The following is a 27,819-nucleotide window of genomic DNA, read 5'->3' as shown; positions in this document are numbered from 1 at the left end:
AAAGCACAACAATGCACAACAGTATGAAAATGAAAACATTCTGTATGTCAGGATGCCAGTACCTGCTAAAGATCCAGATGTAAAACACTTTCTCCTGGTCACACCATCCCTTTGGTATGGATGGAACGTATCCATTTTTATGTTTAACTCAGTGAACAGCTCAACGTTTTCAAGTACATAAAATATACCCAAGATATGAAAAACACAGATACCTCAATCTAACTGCAGGAAGCCGTTAGGTCATGGCACAGCAACTTGTCAAGCTGCTATTTACTTGGTGTGAACAGATATTGCCCTGACAATACCTAATACTAATCTTGTCAAGGTAGAAGAATGTGGGATTAATATTGAAAGAGAAAATACAAGACACCACTAATGTTGACATAAAACACTATTTAGCAGGAAAAAAAATATCTGAAAAATGTCAATGACCAGAATTTGGTCACAAAATCCTTCTGTCACACTGATATTCACAGTGATTTTTTCCTGAAATCAGAGACGTTTGCCCAGACCACAGGATTGAAGTGATTTGAAATGGAAATATTTCCTGTCCGCTCGCTGCCAGTTTCTGTTCCCAGAGTGATCTAACAGATGACATTCGGTACAATAAATTCTTTTATTAACCATAAATTTGAGACTGCTTCGGGGATTTGAAGTGTTTGGTTTCATGCTGAAAAAATGTAATGTTATCCACAGACCGTCAGCGTGTGCAACAAAAACAGAGCCACAGGTTGGGGACTTTGATCAAACTATGAAACAAAGTCTCTTGATTTTAAAGGTACTTGAATAGCATTTACAACAACATTTTAACCTTTCATGTTTTCAAGATACCCACGTTAAGTGATCTTACTTCCTGATGGAAACAATCTTTTCTAACAACAAGAAGTGCCCATCTTGAAAGTTAATGCCATGCACAAGTTCCCTTCTAGAGGTGGTCTTGTTGGGAAGCCAGAAGTAAAATTTAACAGTTTAAGCATTTATAGGCACAGATTTTATTTTTATTATTATTATTTTTCTTTTTTAAAGAAGTTTAATTGAACCTAAACTTCTCTAAAACATTTACTTGGCTTCCTCTTATCAAAGTTAAACTGTACGTATAAATAACCAAACCTAAGTCACTGAATGGAAACATAAATACAAGACCAAACATAAAACCATTTCAGTTTAAAACTTGGTATCTATTAAAACGGAATTAGATCGCTGCCCTAAGTGCAAAGACCTATTACGTCCCACCTCAAGTATAAATGCTAACTTGCAAGTGGAAAACTACCTGGATGTGACTATAAAACTTAAAGGTGGAAACAACTCCTTTCTGTTGCACCAAAAGCTCACTGTGCGGGGTGACAGCGCACCTCTGAGTGCCGATCAACTTGCCACTACCAGACTGTGCATGCTGCTGACTTCTGCAGTTGAATGGGGAACACCAAACCATAACTGAAACACACCCAGTGAATGCAATGTGGCCAGACTGAACACCATATCCAGAGTTGTTAGATGATACCAGGCTTTGTTCTAGCATTTATTTTGTGGCTTTGAGTCCTGCGTTTACTGCCAGAATGTAATAAAAAAGGAAAGTTCTGTCCCTGCAGCTCATTCTTTAGGAGCTGAATGTCCCATTTCCAAACCTCTGCATGACATTTCACGGCTAGTGGTCCTGATTGAAAAAGAACCCCAAAAGTGAATGGCATGATTAGCGAATTACTTCTTCAATTGCAACTCTATGGAGAAACCTAAGCTATCCCAACCTGCATTATTCCTAACTGATGAATAAAAGATAAAGCCTTTGTTTCCATTCATGTTCTGAAGAAGCATGGAATAACAACTTTTCACCTGCTGCGGGTCAGGCTGGGTTAGGTGTTCGTTTGTGGGTTTTCTGTTCTGATGTGATGTTGTTAACATACTGCTCTTGCCAGGGAAAAAGAAAGAAAGGAAAAAAACAGGGAAAAAAAAAAAAAACAGAAAAAAAAAAAAAGAAAAAGTGTATCTTAAGGTAAAGATCATCACTAAACACCACCAGAATAATTTGCTAGAAAAATAATGTAAACAATAAAGCAAAGTGGTAACTGCTTTGGAATAGATGTTACTGATATTCTTTGAAAAGTATCTTAGCAAAACGTTTCTGTTGCTAACAGAAAGACAGACACTAGATACTACTTGATAATTAAAGCAGCTGGCTTTACATTTGGCCCATCATTCGGTAGGAATAAGTATTCAAAGAGTTCCATGGAACATTGACTTAAGCACAGAGTGAGCCCTGGCAGCTCCTGACTCCCTGCACAGCCCCCAGCTGTTCCTTCATGCTGCAGCAGACACTTCACACGAGAGCCTGGGACTTCACTTTGCCCACATGATGGAGCTGACCCAAGTAGAGAAGGAAAAAGAAAATAAAGCCACAGGGATACTTTCCATCCAAAGGTTCTGAGTGACGTGATTTATGATGCAGCTCCCAAACAGGTGCCTTAGCACAGGTGGGATGGAAGGGCAAGCACCAAATGGGAGGAAGCAGATGGTAGTGAAGGTTTTTCCAACCCGCTTCACTGTGAGTCCATATAAAACACAACTACATCCCAAGACACAAAGGAGAACAAATCCTATGGAAAGTTAATGGGAGTTAGGGTACTCCTTTTTCAAAATCCCATTCTGAGCTTCTAAAGACCTGCACGCACTCACAGGATCAACCTGAAATCACCCATTTATATTCTATACTTCTAAGACTTAGAGGGAAAGCCCAGCACAAGCTTGAAACCTTTGCTAACCAGCTTGCAATGCAGTAGTGCTGCCTTCCCACACCATGTTTCAAGCTCATCTGGACAGAGCAGCCTTTATGCTCAGCACAAACTGCATGACTTACCAGTTCCAGCTTCCATCCTCATATTGTTTCTGCTACCTATAATTAGAGACAAGCCCAGACACAGATAACATTGATCCCTGTGGAAATTTGAGGAACTTGAAGCTGTGTGCACAGGCTTTACAAGGGCTCTGGGGCAAGACACAGAACAGCACCTGGACAGCCAGGGAAGGGCTGGCCTTTGTTACCTGGGCAGCTGCACACAAACCGCTCCTCCAGCACTTCTAAGGGAAAGCCCATCCCTTCAGGCCTGCTTACACAAGGAAGTGATCACTATGTGATAAACGAAGCTGTAAATTTACGCTGCAGTAGAAACGCTACGACAACACACTACCAGGGATGCTCCAGGACAGACCTACATAACACAGAGACTGAAGGTAGCTCTAGCCAAGAAATCCTGAGCATCAAACATCACCATGTTAGCAAACCATGAGGGAGTTTGGTCCCCAGCAGCACAGCCCTCCTGCTCCTGGTGCTCTGCTCACTGCTCTGGGTCAGTGCTGCTGCCTGAACAAGACAGGTGAACTAAATTTGCATGTGAATTGAATCTGCATAAATTAAAAGGTCATTTTTAAACAGGTAAAACTGAAGGTATAGGAAGGGGACATCTACAAGTCAAATTACTCTGTGGATTTTATGTGCAAAGAGATGAAAGTGAACTGCCTTATGTACACCAATTACAAGCACAGAAAATGCTCTTAACTTCACCTATCCCCAGATTTTACCCCTTAGTTCATTTTTATCTTAGAGTTCCACAAGCTCAAATAAATATGTTAGAAATACACATTCATATTGTTTACATTCAAAGTATAAAGCTCAAAAGAAGCTTATCTTATAAAGGTAGGGAAGGTGTTTGGTGTTTTTTAAGTGAAAATGAGCTTGAGGTTCCCATGTCTTGATTAAGACTAAAATACTCCGATTGAAAACACAAAGCAAAATTAATTAGAAAGCACAGTTTGAGTGAAAAGTATTCTTGCAAAGAGCTCTTAGAAAGGATCGCTTTGAATGCGTTTGATGCTGAGGAGACGCCATAACTTTTCTTCACACAAAAGCAGTCATCAGCAGAGCACAACCAGATGTTAAGATTTCTTTTCTTAGTTTCTGTAAACCTCTGTGACCTCCCTCAAATTAAAAAAGGGAATAGCATTTTTAAAGCCACAGGAGCTATCATTAGCGAAGCATTCTAAGGATTTTCATTAATTCATAGCCAGCCAACCAGGAATTTTCCCACAGCCGTATACAAAAAAAGTCAGAGAAGTCACTGATTGCATGGTTGGATTTGAATGTAGTCAGCAGTAAGATCAGAAATATCTCGTTCCTCCCACTGATATAAGAGCAAAGAAGATGGCGAAGGTCAGAAATTAAAATCCAAGTCTGCCCACCAACCACGAGGAAAATCTGGCATTTCCACATTGCAGCGAGCGCAACAACGGGCATCACATACAATTTGATGGGGGAAAGAATCACACAGATAGATAGATAGGTAGAAAGGAATTATTCAGCAACCTTTAAACAGCACACGCAGTCCCAAGCAGAAATGCATCCTTACATCCACAAGACTTAAGAGTGATGCTGTCTGGCTGTTAACATATTCTCACAGTTCATAGCAATTTGTGAGTTCGCATGCATATACCTGGAGCCCTTTGAACTCTGCATGCTCATTTGCCCCATGCAGTTTCTGTCAGTCATGGAGAGGAACAGCTTGTTCTTTCAATGTTAGACCATTGGAATACAAACAAAGGTCACAAAAAGCTAAACATCTCAACAGCACTTCCTTTGGAGACATTACAATGATCTGCCCTGTACCAGACTTGTAAGGAAAAGGCCAGGTGTGGCCTCAGAGCCTGCTGGCTTGCAGACTCAAAGCTGCCTACAAGACAGCACATCTGTCAGCATGGAGACCACCACTTCCCAACCACCTCTGCACGCTGCCCCATCACCAAGTGGTTCACATTTGATTCAGATCAGTCATGGACACACACAACTCCAATTGTATTGAATTAACCAGAACATACATTTCAGAGCTTATACTTTCAGGCTGGCAGAAGGAGATAATGATAGCTGATCTAGCATGAAATCTCCTTGGACAAAACTCTCTCACACATTTTTCTAAGCGCATTAAAAGATGCAGAATGAGTGATGAGCCCCAGATTTACTGTCTTGCTGAATAACAGCCCAAGACCAGATCCACATGAACAAGAATAAAGGTTGCTTGTGCACCTAGAGCTCCACATTTCTGAAAAGTGCAGGAATATCATAATACATTCAACAAATTCCCATGACATTTATTCTACTTATGCATTACTGACAGACTTTAACACTTCATTGAAAGCTTTGCCCACTTGCATCTAGAAAGAAAGAATCCCTGCCCTTAGCTCTGCAGCTTGCGTACCTGCAGGCAGATACTTAAAAATGTCATACTCCTTACTCCATCCCTGCATGAGCCTGTCAGACTTTTTCTTGCCACAGCTCTAGACCTACTTATTCACATCATACTTAACCTTTTAAACATTGTCATTCGGAGTGGTTTCAAGGCAGATGTAAAAGCACAACTGGTAAACTAAAAACAGACCAGTTAAGAACCTGCAGTTAGAAAGTATTTAGGAACTTCAGGAAATACAGCATTAAGAAGCAGGTAGAAGCAGGTTCACTGACAGCTGTGTGAATTCTGGTGGCAAGTGAGGAGTTATTCATAAGACTGGACATGATATACTGAGACCCAATGACAACTGGACAGCCAATGGAAGTTAAGAAACATTGCTTAAGTGCATATTCCTCTGATCCTTAACATTTACTAGCTACACATATAGAAGCTTGAGACCCACTTCCAAAAATTATACCTCTTCATACAACAATGCAGCAAAGGGCACTAAATTTGGAGGATCCTCTCCAGTCCACTGAGGTCACCAACATATTGTTTTACATTTTTAAATAAAAAATTGATTGTAAGATGTACTAAGTAACAAAGGTTGAAGCACATTAAAGTATCTATTTATACCTTGAGATTGGCTGACAGACTTTTGGATAACACTTATGTTACTGCTAAATAGATATTGCAAGAAAACTACTGGAATGAGTCTATCCATGACTAGAGTAAGATAGTACTCAATAACCAATTAATTACAAATTTGATGGAAGTTTCTAGGGGAAAAGACAGGTAGAAGCTTTGTGTGTCAGCACAAGTTGGCTCCTCTTGAGGATATCTGACAAAGAGCTGAACAAGATAACAACTGTCAAATGCTGCGTGCAAGAGGATAAAATCCTTTTGCCACATTAGCACATAAGCTGTGATAGAGTCTCAAATTATCATAACATATTTGAGATATACTGACCTAGCCGTAGTTCCTTGCCTTTTTCTAGGTGTGAAGCATTCATGGATAATGTTCACTTTCACACATAAAAATTCATGGCATAGAAACATCAACATAGAGTTTAAGAAAAAATAACAAATTTCAATGATGCTTTACTATATGAGTAGCAGTATAACGTATCAGTACGTTTTAAAAACAAAAATATTTTTATTATTACACATTAAAAACTATATTTGAGCTTGATGTTTCCCTAGTAATGCTTTGCACTCTTGTCATCTTGCTGACTTCTAAACAACACTCTAAATTTACAGGTAAAATTCAGCCTTGGAGCAGAATAAGGCAGGCAAGTTCACATCAAAGCTCTTTTTCATCATCTTAAGACCAATCTGTTGGAAAAGACAGCTGGTCCTTATTAAACACCCTTTAAATGTTGCAGTTTTAATTAAGTAACATCCATCTTACATTAACGTTAACAAATAATTAGCTCAAGAAATTTAGTATCGCCTAATCATGACTGCTTAGCATCTTTTCACCAGTGGGCTGGGCAGCATTCATCTATTAAAGAACTTGGTCTTCAATAAGCATCTCAAGATTTTAACTTCACAACTCCTTAGTTATCACACCTCTACTCACTCAGTAGCAGACTGAGGGTGGGGGAGGAGTAGGGCAGAGAGTGAAGTTTGACATCTAAACTAAGCGACATGATCTTGAGGAAACAAATCAAACCTGTAACAGTCCTAAGAGATTTCAACTGCAGAAATCTTGTTGGCTCAACAGCTTATTAATTCCCATTTCCCAAGAGTAACATACAAAGGAAACATATTTTTGTTGTTAACACTGAGAATTAGCATCAATGACATAAACAGGCTTATATTTCTGTAGTTTTTGTTCTCTGGTTGTGTTTGCTCATTCTGGAAACAGAGAATTTAAGCTCAATCACCTCTAAGCTCCTAAACATTCATCTGCTTATTTTCACATTAACATACTTGGGTTACTATGCGCAATTTTTAATGGACTTCGATAGGCAGACTGCCACTAACACTCTTTGATGCTAGAGTCAAATGGGGTCAGCATCTCTGCTAACATTACCTGATCAGTGACACTGGGGGGGGGAAGAGTTTGAAGGCAAACTTTAAACAAAAACAATACGGATGCCTACCTGCATGGCCAACCATGCTTGGAAGGCTTCACACTCAACAGGTTGAGTAGCACCTAACCAAAGTAACACACTAAGCTTGGAGCCATGCAATTAATTCTAAATCACTATCACGTTGCTTTATGTGCCAGGAGGAGGGAGAAAATCCAAAAAGAGAGGATATAGAACTGCTGCCATCTGGCCTGCAGAGTTTTCAGGGAACTCGGGAATCTTTGGATGAAGGAACCCCCTGATGGCAACCATTAACACCTTCCCCTAGGCTTCATCTCAGGTCCTTCCTCTGCTTAACACCTTTTGACATTTTTAAATACCCTTCAAGAGAAAAATCTAGTTCTTTAAATGATGGAAAATATAAGAACTAAAGTGAGAATCACTTTGGCTTGCCTCAGCTCTGCACTTAACAAAAACCCTAGCTGGAGGGTGGAACACTCAAGGAGATAAATCTAGGGACCTGGCAGCATAGGCCTAAAGAAGAGAGGTAGGCAGAGCTCCTGGTAATACAATGATGGAAAACAGGGATCTCCAGAGTCCTTGCTACAAAATGGGAAGGAAAAGAAAGCTCCTTACGCGTGGCACATAGATGATACATAGAGTGAAAGGGGAGTCTTCAGGGGAACAGAGAGCCCCCGTGGTTGCTAAGCTATGATCAGCAGAGCAAAGAAAGGTAGGACTCTGCTAACTGGAGGGTGGAGGGGAAAGAAGTTCACTAAAATTCTGCTTTTATTCTCTCTCATCCTACAGTCTCATTAATTTTGAGCTTCACACTACTGACCGTGGATCAGTGCCATGACTGCCAAAGGAATCAGACACAGAACAAAAAGGTTACCCATCTGTGTACTCCCACTGGAACCTACAAAACAACTCGAGACTAAAGTTGCTCGTGTGTTTAACACTGAATAAATGAAACTGAAATACATTCGAACCAACATCACAGCCAACTCTGTCTTGCCTCACAGCTTGTTCCTAGGATGAAAAAACATCAGAGGAAGCTTTTCCAGAATTGCTCCCCATGTGGACATACTTTCTCAAGATGAATTGAGGCCCAGCTCTGGTTTAGTTTTTTTCTGGATAAAGGTATGCATATGATGTGGTAAAACCATCCATATGGAAAGCTACTTTGCAATACTATTCCGCTTTAAGCACACGTTCTACGTCAATCTGGAGCACTGCTAAGTGCAGGAACACATTATAGCCCTTAAACAGCAGTGAAAGAAATCTCAGCCTTAGCAAAGCCAATCCATCTTCTAGAATCCTGTGTCCACTCAGAGCACCTCTACTTCTTAATAACACTCTCCAAGTTACCCAGCAAAGAACCAACTGCTTTAGTGCTACAGAAGCATGTTGAGCTTGCAGCACCAAAACCAAACTATTACTAGAGACAGCAATAAGCACAGGTATGTGCTTTGCAATGTGAGCTGTAGAAATCACACTTAACAACTTCATTCTGAAAATGTTAACTGTTAAGAATAATTTCAGGAGCTATGAACCAAACCATCAAATGCTTCCTCTCATAACCTTGTAACCAGAGCCCAGCCCATGCTGTCACCAGCTCCAGCCTTTACTGCCACATAACATTGAAGAAAATAAAGCTATGTTTTGTAGAGAGGAAAAAAATAATAATAAAAGGGTGCTACTCATGTAAATGCACCATGATGGAACTCGGTGCTGATTGTCAAAAACAACACACAAACAATAAAAAGGAGCACAAAGGACACCACCACACATCAGGGTTTTAACACAGGGAAACATCCAGTGTGTGCGTAGTAACAACACCCAGCTCTCCAAATTAAATTAAGAAAAAAATACTGAAAGCTCACTTTTTCTTTCTAGATAATTTATGCCTTTGAGAATTACCTTAATTCAACTGCTTTCGGTAATGCGTACCAGACTTATTCACTGCGTGCCTTTCTCCATATAAAACGTTAAGACTTGTTCACGTCTTTAACTCACTTTAATTAGACACCACTCACAAATACCCTGCAATAAGGGTATCTGTTTGAATAGGACACAATCGCTGCAGGGCTTCTGTCTTTTCAATCAGTCAGTGTCCCCGCAGTGTTTAGAGTGGCAGAGGGGAAGTGGCCTGTGGTTAAACAGAGGAAATACCGAGGAATTTTAATAGAGCAAATAGTCTCTTTACTTCCTACAGGGCCCTACTTCAAAGGCAGCCCTGCTCCCGAGCAGACAATGTGTTAGAGGGGCCATCAGTCATGTACCAGCACGGCAGCTCTACTCACAGCTCACACACAGGCCCGGCCAAGTACCCCCAGCTGACACAACGGGTCCATCCCGCAGTTCCTGATTTTTGTCGGGATTGCAGAAAGGCAGGACAGCACGATAACCAAACGCTCCTACCGGGCACCGAATGAATGGCCAGGATAAATGGGAAAATAAAGCTGAAAATACAATAGAAGCAGAAACCTCTACAAATACTGAAGACATTCAAATGTTACATTTGCTGCGTACGATTAAAAAGACGTGAAGCAGACTGTGGCACACCGAGATTCCATGCCCGCAAAGCGCCTATTGGCACGACCAAAGCAGGGCGCTGCCACGGCTCCCGCAGCTCGCCACAGTTTGCTGAGCGGCGAAGCCCCGACAGCGGCGTGCCCGGGTGCACGGGACGAGCAGCGGCACTGCATTGCCATCTCTTGCAGCTCCAGCAGAGCCATGCGGCACGGAGCTGAGCCCCGAGCTGAGCCCCGAGCTGTACCGCGGGCTGAAGACTGCTTTTCTTCCAGCCATTTCCCAATGTTTTCGGCTCCCTGCGCGCTGCCCTACGAACGCGTGAGCGCCGCGGAGCGCTCTGAAAGGAGCTGATGTGACACCGCGGAAACCCGCAGCGACAGCCAACAGAAAGGGCCGGCGATGGAAGGCAGCGCTCCCTCCCGCACCGCCGCGCTGTAACGGAACCGGCAGCCGCGCTTAGGAGTAGGGGAGAAGTTCAAAACTGGTTTAAAAGTAGGAAAAAAGAAACGGAAAAGAAAGCAATGAAGAGCCTGACTGCGTTTATCACCTGCCTGCCCGCACGTCCCCGCCACGAACGGAGGTGGAATCCCACCCTGGGTCGCCCCCGGTTACACCGCTGTCCTTCCCGGCCGCGGTCCCGGCTCAGAACCCCGCAGCAGCCGGACCGCCGGCTCCGCTGCGCCCCGACCCCTCACGGCAGCACCGCCCCACCTGCGCCGCACAACTTCGGCCGCCCTCTCAGCGCGCCCGGCAGCCCCGCCGGAACGGGACGGAGCCCGGCGCTACTCACCCGCCCTCCGCAGGCGTCGGCCGCCGCCCCCCTCCTGCCGCCGGGCCCTCCGGCCGCATCCGCGAGCCGCCGTCCCCCGCAGCAAGCGAAGAGAGCGAGGAGAAAGGTGCCGAGCTCCCGCCCCGGGGCCATGATCCGCAGCAGCGGCCGCGCAGTGCGGGCAGCGCGACGGCGGCGTGGCGGCGAGTGGCCGCGTGCATGCGCGCCGCCGGCCCGGGGCGGGGGGCTACGCTTCGGCGGGCACGCGCGCCCGTTCCCCGCCCCCGGTCTGGCCCCACCCGCGGGAGCGCGCCGCCCTCCGCTCGGGGTCGCGCTTTTCTTCCCAACTTGCGAGGCGCTACCCGGACAGCGAGGGGCAGAAGCGCAGCACTGAGCTCAGAAGAGACGAGAGCTGCTCAGGTGGCTACAAGCAGGTAGCTCAGAGTCTTCCCTTCGGTAACCCCAACCAGCGTTATTTTGGAAGATTTTACATCCCGGTACGTTCTGCTGCTATCATGAATATTAGACAAAAACCATCATCACGGAATAGACAAGAATGGTACCAAATAGCGTATCAAAGGCATTACGGTTCAGATTAGAGCAATACACGAAATAGCTCCTCAGAAAGCCCACCCAGCCAACGGGGTGAAAGGAAACAATACCAAGTGGCCATTTTTTAACTACTTCTAAACTTGTCATAAGGTTTTCCACCCCTTGCTAACACCAGCAACAATACAGGAAGACTCCAACCTCAGGCAGCCCTTCTCTGCCAGTTGCCATGAGAACAGACTCTGGAGCCCCTGGCAGACACAGCTCTTCATTACAGCATGAGCAGAAGTGGGATTCCTGCCATTAAGTACGTTAGCACAAATTCGAGATGAGGCCACAGCCCTGTTAAAGCTCTCGGAGCAGATGACTCTTAACTTGGGATGCTCATTTTCCCCACAGGTTGGTGTTCTGGAAAAGGAAAGGGTAAAATTCTGCTGCCACCGCTGGCTCCGGCACTACACAGCAGGAAGAAGGACGGGTCTTACTTATCAAGGGCCCAAGCAAGAAACACAAAGCAAAAATGGCACCTGACGCAAATCAGCCTCCCCTTATTTCAGCTTAAGCTAATAACAAAACACCTCATCTGAAAAACATTCATCCCAAATGCTGGCAGGGCCAGCTTACCAACGTGAATGAAGTGACTGCACGCAGAAGGATCGCCTTGCTTTTGGAACTGCATGCTCTGTGTGCATTTAGAGTAACTTCCACTGAGAAGCTTTGTGGAAAAGGATAGAAGAGAGATGGGAATCAAATGACAGCAGCTAAAATTTCCACTTAGATTCTCCAAAATGCTGCTAGCAAATGTAAGGGCAAAAGTGAGTGTGGGGACTGCTTTCCTGTAGGCTCTTTTGTCCTTCTTACAACAGTCTCCTGTTTCGACACAGTACAAATACATACCAGTTGGAGAATATCCCTAAGTCACGGGTATCAATATCATGCATTCTACAGCTGGTTTTGGTTGCCACTCTACCATCTCACTTAAAGCTAAAGAGCCCCCTCCTTTCCATGCAGCTGTTCCCAGATGGGGGCACAGTGGGAACTCGGCCGGTCCTAGAAAAATATGGAAACTCAAGTAACAAAGAGTGCTGCTGTACAGTTAGGAATTCCCTACCAAATATTCCCATCAGTTGCAAAATAATAATGACAATAATAATAAATCCTCCCTAGATTTGGAAGCTGTACGCTCCATCCATCTTTTGTACTTCTAACACTTAAATCTTTCTCCCAGGGGAGACCAACCTTGGCTGCACAAGGAAGGAGTGAAGAAAAGAGCTCAGCTCTCAGCAGTAGGCCGGGAAGCACACATCATGCCTGTGCAAGTGTCCACTGGTGTCAGATGGTTACAGATCATCCAGTATCGAACCTTAAGAACTAACCTAGAAAAAAAACTGAGTGGAAACATTCCTTCAAGTGTTCAGGAATCACAAAAGCTGCACTCTGGTAGCATCTTCCATATTGTAACGTGCTATAGCTTCATAGAGATCTGGTTAACCTCAAGCAAAAGCTTATCGGCTATATGACAGTGATACCAGATGATGAAATTGAAATTTAATTTAAATGCATCTATTGCTGTTAATGGTTCTCTCTTTTAAATCATCAGCTCTTGATAAAGCTGCCAGTATTAATGATGAAGAAAAGAGTTCTGAAAGGAAGATCTGTCTTACTAGTCCCATTTTATAGATGCAGAAACTTAAAGAGAGTCATAAATGTGCCTGTTTTAACATCTTGCACACATGCTCAAGGCTAAACCAATAATTAGATTTGGAGTCAGGAAAGACTCTGCCCCCTACTAAGACAGGAAGAGACCCCTGGAGGTAATGGGGATTTGCTTTTAATTTGCTTCTTTCTAGAGACACACAATCTACTTCCTAAGGTCATCCAGACACTGTCGGTGGGTGCTTTAAACAGTGTGGGCTGTGGAGGCCAGATTCAGACTCCAGAACGAGTCCATCCAAGAGCCTGCTTGTGCCTTGGGGGGGTGGCAAGGAGGAGCACGGCATACCATCCTGGCAGCAAACTGCCTCCTGCTGTGTCCAAGCATTTATTGGCACTTCCAGATTAGCTGCTGCTGTGTCCATATGGGACTTGAAAGTGGAATTAGACGCATGAATCCTGATACATTTGCTTTGACACCGGCAGCCAACACTTCTATATCCAGATGCTTTGCAACAAATCCTGTAGTTTAGCATCCTTAGCGCTGAATAAGCTAAACGTTATGAAATTCCTTCTAGGGTGCAGGCAACCACATCTTCCCCTGATCACTTGCTATCACATTCTCATCCTTAAATACTTCAAGTCTATCTTCAGGTATCTGGGGTTGTTTTGAGGTTTGTAGAGTTCAGAGAGTAGAGTGAATAGTCTTGTGACCTTTCTGGATGACTTAATGTCTTCTACAGGAAATTGCACTTAATGACCAAGGAAGTTTTTCCAGTCCTATATTCCCAAAAGCTCAAGTTAACATCAGATGTAAAGGCAAATTACACTGAAAAGGAACTGACTGAAATAAACTAGTTACTATCCACAAATGGCTTCTGCTCACTGTTGAAACAACTATTTGTCAGCAATTCACAAGTAGAAATCCCTGTATAATATGACCATTCCCCAGACCTCACAGTTCTTTGTAGACAGAGTACACAGGCCAACTTACTCTGCTGGCAGGAAGCATCTGCAGTCAAAGGTGAACTCTCTGTATTTCTATTCAGTTTTCCACATGTTTAGTTTTGCATCTGGTTATACATATGAATATAAGGAGGGAACAGCCAGGCAGCTCAGTTCAGTGATCTCTCAACTTGCCGATCTGCCACCAGGTTCACTTCTCTGTCACACAAGCAAGCTGAATTGACTCACCCTGTGGCCACATGATCTGTTCAGTGAAAAAAGGGAGCAGAGCAGGACTGCATCTTTCAGCAGCGCTCTTCTGTTACACTGGATTAGGTGTAACATGAAACTACACATTTAGAGAAAAGTAGATTTGTGATACAAAGAGAATTAAAAATTGCAAGGAAGAGTGACTTCTCAATAAAAAAAAATAATCCACTGAACTTGAAACATTCCGATCCAACAGCTGTGTTCTTAACTTACACACGTTTTATTCTTTAGAAATATTTGAATCATTATCAGTGCTTGACTTCTAAACATTTGTCTGCAATACAGGCACTTCAGCCAACTATTAAAAAAGCAGATGAAGGCTCCCCCATCAAGCAAAGCTTTTCCAACGTTTCTTGGGTTTACTTTTAATCCCAACTTCTCAATGCAGCACAACGCCTTCCACACAGACATCTCGCCATTTTCCATCTGCAGTGAAATATGTGCCTGGGTGGGGGGAGCTGACCTAACAGCCTATCCCGAAATTCACCAATCTACAGCATCCTGTGGCCATGCCTGTGAAACTAATCCTAGCACACTAAGGGACCCCTGCCTGAGCATAACGTGCCTTAAACCTTTTCCCATTTAACCAAGGGGAGAGCAATTTGTTCAAGCACTTCAAGTTGACGTCGTTGGTTATTTGATGCCAGCCGCTAAGTGTAATTAAGGCTAAAGAAAATGTTTTGAAGATTTTTGTAATTAAAACAGACTACTAACAGATACCATCGCAGAACAATAGGAGCATTTCCGGCAGAAATCCAGAGTCCTACTATTGTGTAACTGCTGTGGAAGATGATTGGAAAGCACTTTGTCAACAGCACCTCATTCTACTCCCACTAAGGGGAATATACAAACAAATGAAAACGTGGACGCATATGGAAATTGCGGTCTGTTTATATGACGGACACAGAACAGCACTGCAGAGAAAAAGTTAAACGTCTCGTGGCAGATTTACAGAAGAATTCTGCAGCAATTCTACAGCACTGTACTAAACAAAGCGGAAGGGCCCTGCTAGGAATAACAAGCACTGCTGACAGCCCTGCTTCTCAAACAAACAGCTTGAGGTCCCCCATACCTACAGTCCGGCTTGTTGTTGTAAACAAAGTTTGGAGCACTCAGATATCAGGGTCGATTCAGCAGCTTATTTTTGAAGAGTGACATAAATATCCAGATAAGAGACTGATAAACACAGATCTATTAATAAAACATTGATAAAACAAAGATCTATTAATACTTGCAGAGGAAGCTAATGCACGTTAATAGTAAATTACAATAATTATTATTTGCTTGTGGTTAGATGGTAATATTAGGAATCACTGACAAGAACACTCTGACTACACTGCTGTTTGTGATAGACCTCACTGTCCAGCAGTGTACGTTTGTAGAAGAAAGGAGGGAAAAAAGATCTCACCTAAGAATAACTACAAGAAAAGCTTTTCTAAATAACCTACTTCAGTTGCACAAAAACATGTAGCCAGTCAACTGCATTTTAAGAGTGGTGACGATGCCGCATTAGACTGTTTCCTTACAACTTCCTTTCTCTGTCAAAACGAATTAGAGCAATTTGCAATTATATTGTCAGTTAGCCACATCCTGTAGCACGGAATGAGATGCTGTTCCACCTCTGAAGTGAGAGAAATACACACATACCCACGTCCAGCCAGTAAGGTAGAAATATTCAAATCAAGAAAGAAACAGAAGTGACAACTATCACATTTTTAAGTGTTTTACCCCGACTAATCATGTTGAAATGCAAATCAAACCATTAACAGATGCCCAGTACTTAAACTGTACAATGCCATTTCTTATCGTTCTAATGTGAAGAAACAGTGCTATAGGGAAAATGCAGGTGGTCATCAGCCCTTTTGCAAGCCAAACGTTCGCATTCTCAAGTTTGTATTTGTTATCACAGAAGAATTACGTTAGTACATACTGTAGCAAAGTTATTCCATGGCTCCATTGTAAGGGTGGGGTATTTTTTGTTGGTTTGTTTTACAATTACTTGATGCTTCATCAGCTATAAAAAGATTCTGCTGTTATAAATGGACTGCATTTTGTAGTGCTGCAAACACATACCCGAGAAAGCAGCCTTAACGATTTAGAAGGCTGTAAAAGGTTGCCCCAAACTTAATTCTGATGTTAATATCTAAATATTAAATGTTTAGACTACCAAAAATGCTAAGAACAAACCAGTCTCCACTGGGTTCAGTTGAACACAGCCCGTCCGGAGGTTCTGAAAATCAAACCCAAGCTCAAGCATTCACACACACATACAAACTTTGTGACTAAAACTTCGTTGTGCATTTTAGCAACCATCGGGCATTCTACCTCGTGCTTGCAGACACCACCCAAACCTGAGACGTAGAACTGCAATTCTACGCTCCAGCCACAAGAGGGCAAAAGCAGCCCACCATTTTCAGCCGTATTTGAATACCGAACAACTGCTTCAATATTTATGAATTTAAGTGCTGGTCTAACCTGGGGGAAAAGAAAGAAAAAAGACCAAGACGCAGCTTATGAATAGTCAGCAGCCTCTGATGCTGAATATTTGATTTGCTGTCTTCTTAATTTAACAGCATCAAGCATACAAACTGAATCCCAGGATATTTTTGAACGTTACTGTGGTTGGTAATATAACTCCAAGTATTGAAAGCGTGAAATACATAATTTAAAGGTATAATAATTATTTTCAGTTAATATATTAAGCATTAATTGGTTATGAGTAGGCAAGATCCCAGACAATGAGGACAAACAGCAATCAGAAGAAAAGTATTAAAATAACAACTGGTAAAATGAAGAAATAAAGATGGTGTTAAGAGAATAAGGAAGTAGAAAACAAGATACAATAATCACGGAGGTGTATATTTACAGACATGATGACAAGTGCCATATTATAGGCAATAACACCGGAATTAGGCCAAAACCATGTCGTGGAGTCACCATCCTTGGAGGTGTTCAAGAAACACATAGTAGTTATGTGTTTCTTAGAGATGTGGTTTAGTGAACATGGTGGTAAATTGCTGCTGGTTGGACCAGGTGACCACGGAGGTCTTTCCCAGCCTCAACGATTCAAATATCCTACATTCCTATGCATTTTTTGTGATATTCTTAACTCAGCGAGGATAAACATCCTGCAAAAACAAGCTTTTAGAAGAAATCCAGTTTGTTACTTCTTATAAATTCAGTAAATGTTTACTTTGGGTGCCCAAAACAAAGATTGCTCTCCCATCTTTTGTCTCCCTTTCTCCTTCACCTCATGTAAGTGTGGGGTCTGTTACCTCAGAAAGGAATCTGGAACTGACGGTTCTTCCCCATCCCCGGATTACCATCCCTGCCGACAATTGTTTGCCCATCACGATCCCACGAAGTTCCTTTGTGATGCAATCAGATAGAATCCTTCCTCTCTCTCCTTCCCACTTCGGAGATTCTCAACAGCCCCAGCTCCTCCCCACATAACGAGCTAATTACATAATAGCAAATCCTATACAATTAAGTGATAAAAAGCATCAACCTGACAACTGATAGAGAAACCAATTCCAGCCAGAGAATCATAACAAACACTATTTTTATAAATAATTTCTAAGAAGCTTCGATTTTATTTTTCAATCACTAGTCGGCCTTGAGAATTAATCTCAACTATTTGAAATTACCTTAATTTCAATGTTTGGTAAACAAGTCGTTTGTTAAATCCAGCCATAGAAATGCTTGGGTGAAGTTTTGAGGCTGCATTTACTTTCAGTAAGAATGCAGCATTATTATTCTCCCATGGAACTTTTGTAATCGCAGACTCAATAAACCAAATAATCGCCAGTACAGAATTATAAGTTAAAAAGTGCTACAAATGCAGGCTTTAAAGACTGTTTCAAACTACGCTCTCATATGTGCTGCAAGTAATAATATTAGAACAGAACCTTGGAAGCACTTGTTTGGTGTAATTTGGGTATGCCTTCAGGCCACGAGCAGAGATGACTTTTTTGGATGGCAAGAGGCATTACTGAAGTTCATGACTAGAAACGTTCTTTAAGCTTGAGACACCAAGAAAGAGAAGAAAGTCAATTTAAAACAAATAATTACACAGCCCCGCATCCTGATTACTGTCACTGACACAGGATCCTATTTCAGGAAGGCACTATTAGCATGTTTAAGCACCATTACAATCAGTTCTAAGAAAGCCTCATCAACTTAACAGTAACCTAAACTGTAGCTGCTGATGAATGCTGACATCACAGCTTGCCAATACTAAAAGGGGAAGTCTCACCACCAGCCAGCTTTCTTGCTGGATGTTTTCTTTGCAAATATGAGAAACCATCCCAGGGCCTCAGGGCCAAACGAGCTCTTGAGCCAATGCAAAATAGTTGGAAGAAGAAAAGGAGGTTGTAGCTTCACAAACCTGAAGTCAGATGAGAACTACGATGACTGAGGTTTTTTCTGATCACAGATCTGAAAAGTAGATAAACAGAAGCACCACAAGACAAAGTACACAAAACTGGAATGGAACCAGATTTTAACATGCACTTGTGACAGTCTCATCCACTATTCTTACCAGGACCAGCTGTGCTCAGCTAGCTAACAGCATTACATGTATTACTGAGGTCACTCAAAGCTATATATTATCAGGAAGATTACTGAGTATTATGAAGTACAGAGTAATATTTTAAGATAGAAAAGAAATCTAACCATATACAAGAAAGTTTTTGCCACAATTTAGACCTAAGCTGGTCAAAATAGGCATGTATGTGAAGTTAAAGGTTCTCCTTTAATTTGTTGATATATTTACTTTGGGAAGAACAATTCTAAGCCAAGATTAAAGAAATAGCACAATCATATTATCTGACTTCTGCTCCCCACAACACTATGTAGAAAACTCGGTACTGAGCAAGCCATCCCTCTAGTAACATTTGCTAATTGAGAGCTGGATACCAGAGCTGGTGCTGCTATTATTCCACTCCTCTTAAATTGCTTTGTCAGACTTCCGTCACTTGAGACAAGTTCCATTATAACAGACATTAGGTGCATTTAGGTATTTGCCAGATAATAGAGTAAGGTTCTTAGGCATAGGTCCGTACAGATTAGTCTAATCTGTTGCTTTTGGAGACCTTGTTTCCAGCAGTAAGGTAAACAATAGTTTCAAATTACTTGCACTAAAGTTAAGCTACAGGTACTACATGTCTTGAGGAGAAAAGAAAAACAAAATAGAACTCTTGCATTTCCAATATTGTCTTTAACTCAGATCAGGTCTGCATCTGAGTAAAACCTTTTTCTCTAGAACTATTTCTAATAGATTTGGTGCCATTTAAAACGCTCTATCCAGAAAAATGCTTAAGAGAAATAGAAGTTCAGTTAGTAATATTAAATGCTAATGTTACTTCCTGAATCCAAAGCACAGATAGTTAACATTTCAATATTAGGTAAAAGTTTGTTATTTCCACATTGAAATAGGTTTTCAAGAAGAAAAATCATGCGATTTGAGATTTTAGGGCTTCTATACAAATCAAGGCAATAAGCCCATAGAGTTGTATTTTGTTGGGTTTTTAAATGACACAACAGGTATGATATATCTGATAAAATCCTATGCTAGCTACACTTCAAAATACCTTGCAAACATTCAAAACTACATTAAATTATCCATTACTAAACCTGAAAATAGGTTTCTAAGGAAGATCTTAAGCTAAAAGGAAAGCACATGCTAGGAAGGGGTGTAGCCATCAAGAATGGTCTGGAAGTAGTTAAGATAGATCTTTAATAGTTTTAACACCAACCTGAAGCACTAACCTAACTGCAGTTGGACAATTACAACAATAGAAGAAAAGTAGTTTTTTCCATGTTTCCCCCAATGCCTTTTGTTTGGTTGGTTGTGACTGCATCAGCCTGGGCCTGAAGACTCAGGCTTCAGTTCTTCCCTCCAGTGAATATTGAAGTACTTCACACAAAACAACTGTTTCCTCAACAAATCTGGAGACCAACACCAGAATATGTAACAGCTCAGTAGCCAGACATTACTTCAAGAAGGAATGGTTAGTTTAAGATTTATAAGTTTTTAAAGTTTTGCCCCACAGTTCTTCTTTGCTTTCCCATCTCATATATTAAAACCATTTCCTGTGCACCAGATGAAATAATTCAGTTTGATTCTTTGATTATTGCAGATATAGTTTTGCTTCAGAACAAAACCTGTTATTCATGTCAGCCATGCAGCAAAACTCAACATAGCCTTACGCCTTACACTGAGAAGAGATATTGGAATTGAAGCACTAAATAGACAAGTAGGCAAGTAATATTTTAAGCAAAAATGAATTAAAATATATTAAAAAGATTACCATTTTAAGCTTCTTTTAACGAAACAATTGTTCAAACTGAACCCAGTTTAATGCTAGTCCATTCATTGTCATGGAGAGCAATGTTATAGGAAAACGAGGTCATACTCTTCTTAAAAACCATTCATTAGAATTTAAACAGCTGATCTGTTCCATGTATCAAAAACTATTTTGCACATTAAGAATTTTAGGTTTTAAAAGAAGGAGCTTAATTGCCTTCAGTGAAGCCCAAAGTAATTCATACAAGCTGAAAGTCCTACACAACCCAGAACTTATGGTTTATTCTTTAGCTGCAAAAAATATCTAAACTTTTCTGAACATATTTATTAAAATATATAGGAAAAAGTTCACTTTCTCCACAAAAAGTAGTTTATAATAATTCACATATTTACAGTTTATTTAAGTGAAAAATCATAATCTTTCAAATCTAGGGATAAAATCATAATTAATATATAATCATTGTTTGATACAAATCACAACAATGCCAGTAATTCTTCAAGTCCTGCTGCAGTAATATAAAGGCAAACCATCCTTCCTCCTACTCTAGCAGGCTGGAGGTGAAATTATCTTTCACCATTAGAAACTGTGATTCTCGGTGTGACCTCTTCAGTTTCGCACGACGGTTCTGGAACCAGATCTAAAATGGAAATAAAAGGCACACTTTTCAGAAACGCAGCAGGCTTTGAAATGTAAAAGCATTCCCACAACCCTACAGTATTTTGTGAGTTGTCAGTGGTTTGGAGGTTTAATAGAGAATCAGAATTTGCAGTTGACAACCTGCACAAATTAAGACTAAGAAAATAATGCCCTCAGCTTCACCGGAGAACAAGAATCAGCTTCACTAATTAATACACAAACTAATATCAACTTTGCTGACTCTCAGTCAGACCCTGGCACTCCTGAACATCTGGAATTCACACACAAGTCTTCAACTGCTTAATCAACTGCAACATCAAGCTTCCCACTAAGCAAAACATGAATGGCATGAAAAGCATAATAAATATCAAGGAAAGGCCCAATTCTTATTGTATGCTTATCACATCAATTGTTAGAAACCAGTAATTAATACCCTGAGTGGATTCTGCTTTTGGCCAGATGAATGACATTGTCTCAAACACTGGTTTAATGCAGTTATGCTCTCCTAACACTATATTTTCATACAAATTATTTCCATATTGGCTTCAAATTATGTTTTTAAATATGTTGCCAAGCACAATAAATGATTTTAGAACCTGGGAGCAAAGGATTGGAGGTTAGTAAAGCAGAAACTGCAGAAATATTACCATGACAAATGTCTCATTGATGCCATGGAATAAGATTTAAGATTTCAGAAGGGATCTGACAGCATCCATTTTGTGAATCACTTCAGGCATACCACACACAGAAACGCACATTATTTTATGCAGACATGAAAATGATTGCTACTACTGATAATCTATTTACATTGACAAAGAAAACATATGGATGGAAATATGGATATTTTCAAATAAAAATTTAATTACCTGGATCCTGTCTTCATCTAAATCTAACTTGCGAGCTAATTCTTCTCTAATATCAATGCCAGGGTAGGAGTTCATTTTAAAAACATTTTCCAAGACTTCAATCTGAGGAAATTAAAATACACTCATTGAGTGATCATCACTGCCTTTATAGGAGTTAAAAAAATACCACTTCAGTTTGCTTTACAGGAGACCTCTGGATTATGTTTGGGCAGTTCTGATTTCATACAGAAAATACCAGCCTGCTGAAGTTAGCAACATAACTGAATTCACACAAGAGCTTAATTACATTTTTCTATGGAGAGGTACACAGTACTGAATTAGTCAGCTGTTACAGGCTTGTGCCAACTTCATCTAAACTACAGTTATCGATTCATCAAAATAGGATGAAAATCCATACCTGGTTTCTAGTGAAAGCAGTTCTCGGTCTTCTACCCCTGTACCAGCTCAATTCTCGTTTGAAAGATAACCTCTCGGTGACTGAAAAATATTTTTCACATTTCAAAACTTTTTCCTCTTGCATTGGATTACTGCTAGCATGAAACATTGTATTTTCATAGGAAACAACAGGGATTTGCAGATGTGGATTACTGTCATCACCTAAAACTGGAAAAAGCAAGCAAACATGAACTTCCATGTTACTGATTTTCAATAGAAATGTGACTAGGTATGTATTTTAAAAGGAGTGAGGTAACAAAACAGACTTACCCAAATTGGTGCACGCATCCATCCACGGTCTGTGAGGTTTCAGAGCTGCAATGCCATCCTTCTTCTGCTCCAATCCTAAAATACTTTCAATGGAAAATGAGCACTGTGTGGTTTTATTTTCTACAAAACCAGTCACTTTCTGAAGACTCTGAGATGCTGATGGATTTGCTGCACACAGTGATGCACTTGCCATGGTTTCACCTTCAGCCAGCACAGCACATACACTGTACTTGTACTTCTCCAGAAGTCCTCCTTATAGCTATGCTGACAAGGGGGTTGGATTTGCAACGTCATTAATTAAATCTTTTATTAGAAAGTTTTAGCATGTCAATGAAAACTCTCCCACCAAGAGGCATGAGGAGTTAATTGTTTATTTGTTTGCAAGTAATTAGCAACTAATGGTGACACTAGGGGGGCCACCAAGAGGGACAAGAAGTGTTATCTCTCCTAACCAGAACATCGACTTAACTTTCTCAAAAGAAGCTATGCACAAATATAGGACTTCTCTTTTATTTGAAATCATTAATGTATAAAATCAGTTTTTTTAAAAAAAAACTTTATACTCTAATGGACTCCACTTACCTCAACATAGCAGCACGATAGGAAACCAGTCAAGTAATAAGTAATCTCATTTAAGTGAATTTCCTTCCAAGGAAATTTAAAAAATAATCTCTTAATGCTATTAGGCTAATCCCAATGAAAATGCCTCTGTTTTTTCATATGCATATGTAATGGTGAACGTGGTCAATAAAACAACAATAGCTTTTGGCATAAGGCGCTGTGCAGTGGGTTGGCAATGCTGTCAAAGCTCAGTGTAATTGCCTTCCAAGTGCCTGGATTAGTTAGCAGTAACAGTTGCACCAACTATTTTAAATAATTCATACATTCATTTTTCTTATTAAAATAGCTTTGTCACAGCCTTTCTGAAGGATACCGTATGTGAAATTCCCTGATCGTACTAAACAAAACAAAAACAAAACCTGAAGTAATATTAACCTCACACTCAAACATACAGGTTCTAACACCCTTGATCTGCTGCTACACGTCCCTTCTTTCCTCTAAGTGGGTTTATAGCCAACAGAAATTATTCCACAGAGAACATACTTAAAGTGACCGAAATTACCTGTAATGGAGATTAAGGATTTAAAGCATTTGTTTTGAAGTTTGAAAAGATCACCAACTTCATTCATTATAAAGAAAGCATCAGCTGTAACATTTTCAGACTCAACTATTGGCCTTTTACACATGGTCAGCAGCAAGTTCTCATTTATGAAAACCTCTTTTCGTATTTTAGATACAACTATGTGATAAATGCAAAAATGTAAGCAATATTTTACTTCAGAAAGCAAATCTCACCCCTATCAAATATAAGTTTGGAGCACATGATGCTGGATTGCACCCTTTCAGAGGAAAAGTCTCACCCTTTTTTTCCTTGTTTCACCATTTACTCAGACTAGCTTATCCTGTGTAATCAGTCATATTTCCATGGTTAACAAGTTATACAAAGGAAAAATACAGAAGATCAAAGTACATACACTGTCCATTTGTAAACAGCCCAAGATAAACCTTTAGGAATAACGGGAGCAGGAAATGGCACAGCATGAAACTAACAGCGCGGTGTTGAGGGATATTCTATTGCGATAGATAGGATCATTATTTTCTATCATGATGACGTTCGGCTGCACGACATTGACTTACTGGGCTGACTCAGAAGTAGCAATTCAAGAACTGATCTTACCAAGACACCTTATCAACATGTCGGTATATTCTGAAGTCGCAGCAGAATTAAGGCAGTGACCACCTGCAAGCTGAGCTCCAACCACCGTTTGTCAGCCCCAGCAACCATCAAGTGTAGACACAGAAGAAAAGAAAACATACAAACCTGCATAAGAAGCTCACTGGTCACTGACATGCCTTTTGACTGTGTCAGCATCAAGGAAGAATAACAAGACCCACAGGACTCAGTAAGGCTGTCTTCATATTTGTGATCCACACTCGCAATACCTTCAAGAGTGTCAAGGTCAAAATGTAACAGACCCGTCATTGTTGTCACAAGAATCTGGAACACATTGGTAGCCTCTGGAGATGCCTCATCTGCCCAGAAGTTTCAGGAGTTTCATGATGGTGTATTCCATCAATCAGAGGTCAGAGAGAAACGAAGGTGTTACAGCCCTTTATATTTAAGTATATCTGGTCTTAATGCAACACAAACTGAGATCCCATATGAACAATGGAGCTCCTTTTCTTGACTACAGAAGTAGTGTGTGATCTCTTCAGGAAGCTACCAAGAACTGTCACAAAAGATACGTGGAGGTAGAAGTGAGGAAGCACATACCTCCCCAAAACAAACCAGCACATTAACCAAGTACCCGTGACTTGTTTTAGTCTCTGAGATTGCGAAGGACAAAGAAAGCCCTTCAGAGTAGTTTGCTTTTAGCTCCCAGTTGGAGGTTCTCATTCTTTCAGGGTTTATTTATTTGTTTATCTTAAGGACTTTTCAGGAAACGATCTCAGTAGCACTCAAAAATAGGTTTAATAAAATAAATCCAAAAACATGGAACGGATTTGACAGGCGGAGGTCAGAAACTAATCAAATACTGCCATCTGGTGTTTATGTTTGCTCAGCTGCTACATTTGTTCAACAATGTTATCTGAATAGGAAGCTTACTATTACAATAATTACATTCATTCGCTCCAATGTGAATTGAATCAGACCTGAAGACTGCAGCACAGGAACCGAAACGTACAACACTGCTTTGAAACTGTGCATGACTGCAACTCCACACAGGAACTGGAAGTACTGAACTGGAAGTTCCCGGGGTAACTGCTCACACTGCTTTCTATTTGAGGAATTCAGAGAACACTAAACACCACACAGCAAAAAGACCCTTACAGTGTTAGGGCAAATCCATGTAACTGCTTAGAAAGATTTCACATGAAAAGAGAATGTATTCCAAAGGTAACAAGTTTGTTTCAGTACCAAAATGAAACAGGTAAATCTATTGGAAAGTCTGGCTGAAGGTCAATGGTGTTACATTCCTTTAAAGAGAAGGCTGCTGAACTCCAGAAGAAAGCAATTTGTCATAAACAAGACAAAACAAAATGGCCAACAAAGCTTCTTACACTAGAAGTGAGGATAAAAACATTCTTGGAAAAGCAGAAAACTTCAGAAGTTTTAAACTCAACTCAAGCCATCCTATGATTCTAAAGCAGTAGAATTTGATAGTAAAGATTCAGATTCCATTTCCAGGAATTCACAGTGCAAGTATAATTCGAGCTTGATTCACAAGCTTTAATCTCATTATCCTAGCCTATTGCAAATGAGCTGTTCTTCCCTTGCAGATTTGCCTGAATACATTTGTAGGAACAATGAGAGCAGCACAAGAAACTTTACATTGAAAACCCTGGGTGACAAAAGTCAAACACAGGAGAAGTCACTGTTCCTTGAATACGCCAAAGCAATCTTCTAACAGAATTCACACTCGATGAAGCAGAAAATTCATATCCCTTGCAGATCTTAAACCACCTGTTCTTTGCCCAGTGACGGCAGCATCCATCTCTTAAGCAGATGCTACCCATTGCCACTAACACACACTGCAACTCCGCTGTCAGGTGACCTTTCACAACAGCCTGTGCAGTATTTGCAGCTTTTTGGAATGCTGTGAACAGCACACGTCATCCTTCTTGATTTCTTATCACACAGAAAATTGCCTTTCATCTCACCTTTCCCGCAGCCCTTTTACCCAAGTGTAGCAGTATATCACCACCTTAGACATTACGCTGCACAGGTCGACCTTTCAAATATGTTTTGAACATTAATTACGGAGATTATACTCAAAGCCAACTACAAAACTGGGAAGGTTTGGTTTTTTCGTTTTTTTGCAAGTGTATCTTAATACTTTCAACATCACTTCAAAGCACAACTGAAAACAGTTTGCTATTCTTTGGTAAGTGAAAGCTACTTTGATCTCGGGTGATTAAGTGAACACACATAAATTCAAGGTAAATCCAAGGGTATCAGAAGAAACAGTATGCTAGTTCACAGATAACATGCAAATAAAGCCTACCTGATCCAGACAGCTGATTCCACTCCCCAGCAGAGCCAAAGTTCTCTCCATTAGGGGGACACATCTGAAATCCTTGAGAGAGCTGCTGGCTGCTCTTCTCCCTGTTTATATAATGCCAGCCATTAGTTCTCCACATTTACAGTGCCCCCCAGTCAGTATTTTGTACTAATAGAAAGTCACCCACACTAAGAAAGTTTACAATTCTGATAGAAGCGTAACACTATAAACATTCCCGTTAGTGGATTCTTATGGATTCCTCAGTTCATTGCTACCCAGTCTCCTCCACTGCAGCCAAATATATGTCCCAAATATAACTTTTAAATGCCTTGTGTATCTTCTCACAAATATCACAACATACAAGGCTACTGGGATATTACTGATTGTTTCCATGTAAGGGACCTATTTGGAAACCTAACTATGAACTAGAAGAAGCCCTGGTACATTACAGAACAACTAGAAAGGGCTCTCTCTTGCTAATGAAATGAACTGAGCCAATGCTGGCGCTGCCTGCTCATACTTACAGATCCAGCTAGAGCACAGTAAGCAAAAGATCAAGATACAAGGCTTAGTCTTTAAACCTGGTAAGATAACTCTATATATTTCTCTCATTTGATAGGGATATAGCAGTGTGGTGTGCCTCAGCCACCACTGAACTGGGTTCTAACAGTGACATTTAATCACTGCTCCATAGGAAAAACAAACAAACAAACACACAGCTAACAAACAACTACAAAACCAAACCTACAACACAAACTGCTTGCAGTTTAATGCTTTTTAATACGGTGGAGTTTTTGCCTTTTCTTAAAAGTAAAACACGACCTGGTACAGCACAAAGTGCAGAGCCAACGAGAGCGAGGATGAGCGCACAGCCTTACTTCACACAGCGTACCTTCACGTTTTTAAGTAAGTTTAGAATTAAATACACGTTACTAACAATCCGTACGCAGCTTTTGCCTCCTCAGAGATCTGTCCCCACAACACGAGCTGCTCAACCCAGCGGGGTAATTTAAATCACAACACCCAAATCGCAGAGCTGTAGGAAGGGCAATTCAGGAGCGGTTTTTCTTCCCCCCCTCAGTGTAACAGCACACACCGACCTGGCTCAGCCCAACGAGCTCCCACAGCAGGAGCGGCCGGGATGTCCGCACCCTGACAGGGCGGTGGCGGCAGCTCCCGCCTCACAGGTAAGCGCCATCCCGAGGCACAGCCCGTCAGGCGGCCACCGAGGCGGGAACGGAGCCCACGGGATACGGACAGATAGAAGGGC

The 27,819-nt window shown here is 41.1% G+C and overlaps 2 protein-coding genes across 7 annotated transcripts in view; both read right to left on the bottom strand.

The window, feature by feature from the left end:
• Positions 1-26,650, bottom strand: part of IL17RD (interleukin 17 receptor D) — a 49,935-nt gene extending 23,285 nt beyond the window's left edge. Inside the window, exon 1 of one of the 4 annotated variants that reach the window (XM_072347273.1) lies at positions 26,553-26,650. In XM_072347273.1, coding sequence (XP_072203374.1) covers positions 26,553-26,603 — 51 coding nt within the window. In that variant the 5' untranslated portion in view covers positions 26,604-26,650. Of the gene's footprint in view, positions 1-3,263; positions 3,329-10,495; positions 10,510-10,574; positions 10,756-26,552 lie in introns of those variants that run through there. The other 3 variants (XM_072347272.1, XM_072347275.1, XM_072347274.1) reach the window with 3 other exon arrangements.
• Positions 20,246-27,803, bottom strand: HESX1 (HESX homeobox 1). 3 transcript variants are annotated; one of them, XM_072347278.1, is made up of 6 exons: positions 27,650-27,803; positions 26,553-26,653; positions 22,486-22,749; positions 22,178-22,383; positions 21,781-21,882; positions 20,246-20,915 (listed from the first exon to the last, which is right to left on the bottom strand). In XM_072347278.1, exons 3-6 carry the CDS (start codon positions 22,676-22,678, stop codon positions 20,817-20,819), a joined length of 600 nt encoding a protein of 199 aa, XP_072203379.1. In that variant the 5' UTR covers positions 22,679-22,749; positions 26,553-26,653; positions 27,650-27,803; the 3' UTR covers positions 20,246-20,816. The 3 variants fall into 3 exon arrangements, with proteins under 3 accessions (XP_072203379.1, XP_072203377.1, XP_072203378.1); XM_072347276.1 differs by having other exon boundaries at positions 20,713-20,915; positions 22,178-22,407; positions 27,650-27,683; XM_072347277.1 differs by lacking the exon at positions 27,650-27,803 and adding an exon at positions 24,368-24,776 and having other exon boundaries at positions 20,713-20,915; positions 22,178-22,407; positions 26,553-26,651.
• Between the last annotated feature and the right edge of the window lie 16 nt (positions 27,804-27,819).

This window comes from Excalfactoria chinensis, chromosome 12 (assembly GCF_039878825.1).
Source record: "Excalfactoria chinensis isolate bCotChi1 chromosome 12, bCotChi1.hap2, whole genome shotgun sequence".
NCBI lineage: Eukaryota > Metazoa > Chordata > Aves > Galliformes > Phasianidae > Excalfactoria > Excalfactoria chinensis.
The sequence above is the reverse complement of the archived record's forward strand: the minus strand, read 5'-3'. Positions and strand labels throughout refer to the sequence as shown.

Excerpts from the sequence above, each read along its gene's own strand:
- HESX1 (XM_072347276.1), bottom strand. The coding sequence starts at position 22,678 with ATGGCAAGTGCATCACTGTGTGCAGCAAATCCATCAGCATCTCAGAGT. Across the intron at positions 22,408-22,485 it reads GGATGCGTGCACCAATTTGG|TTCATGTTTGCTTGCTTTTT; the intron begins GTAAGTCTGTTT and ends GTAACATGGAAG. Across the intron at positions 20,916-21,780 it reads TAGATGAAGACAGGATCCAG|ATCTGGTTCCAGAACCGTCG; the intron begins GTAATTAAATTT and ends TTTCCATTTTAG.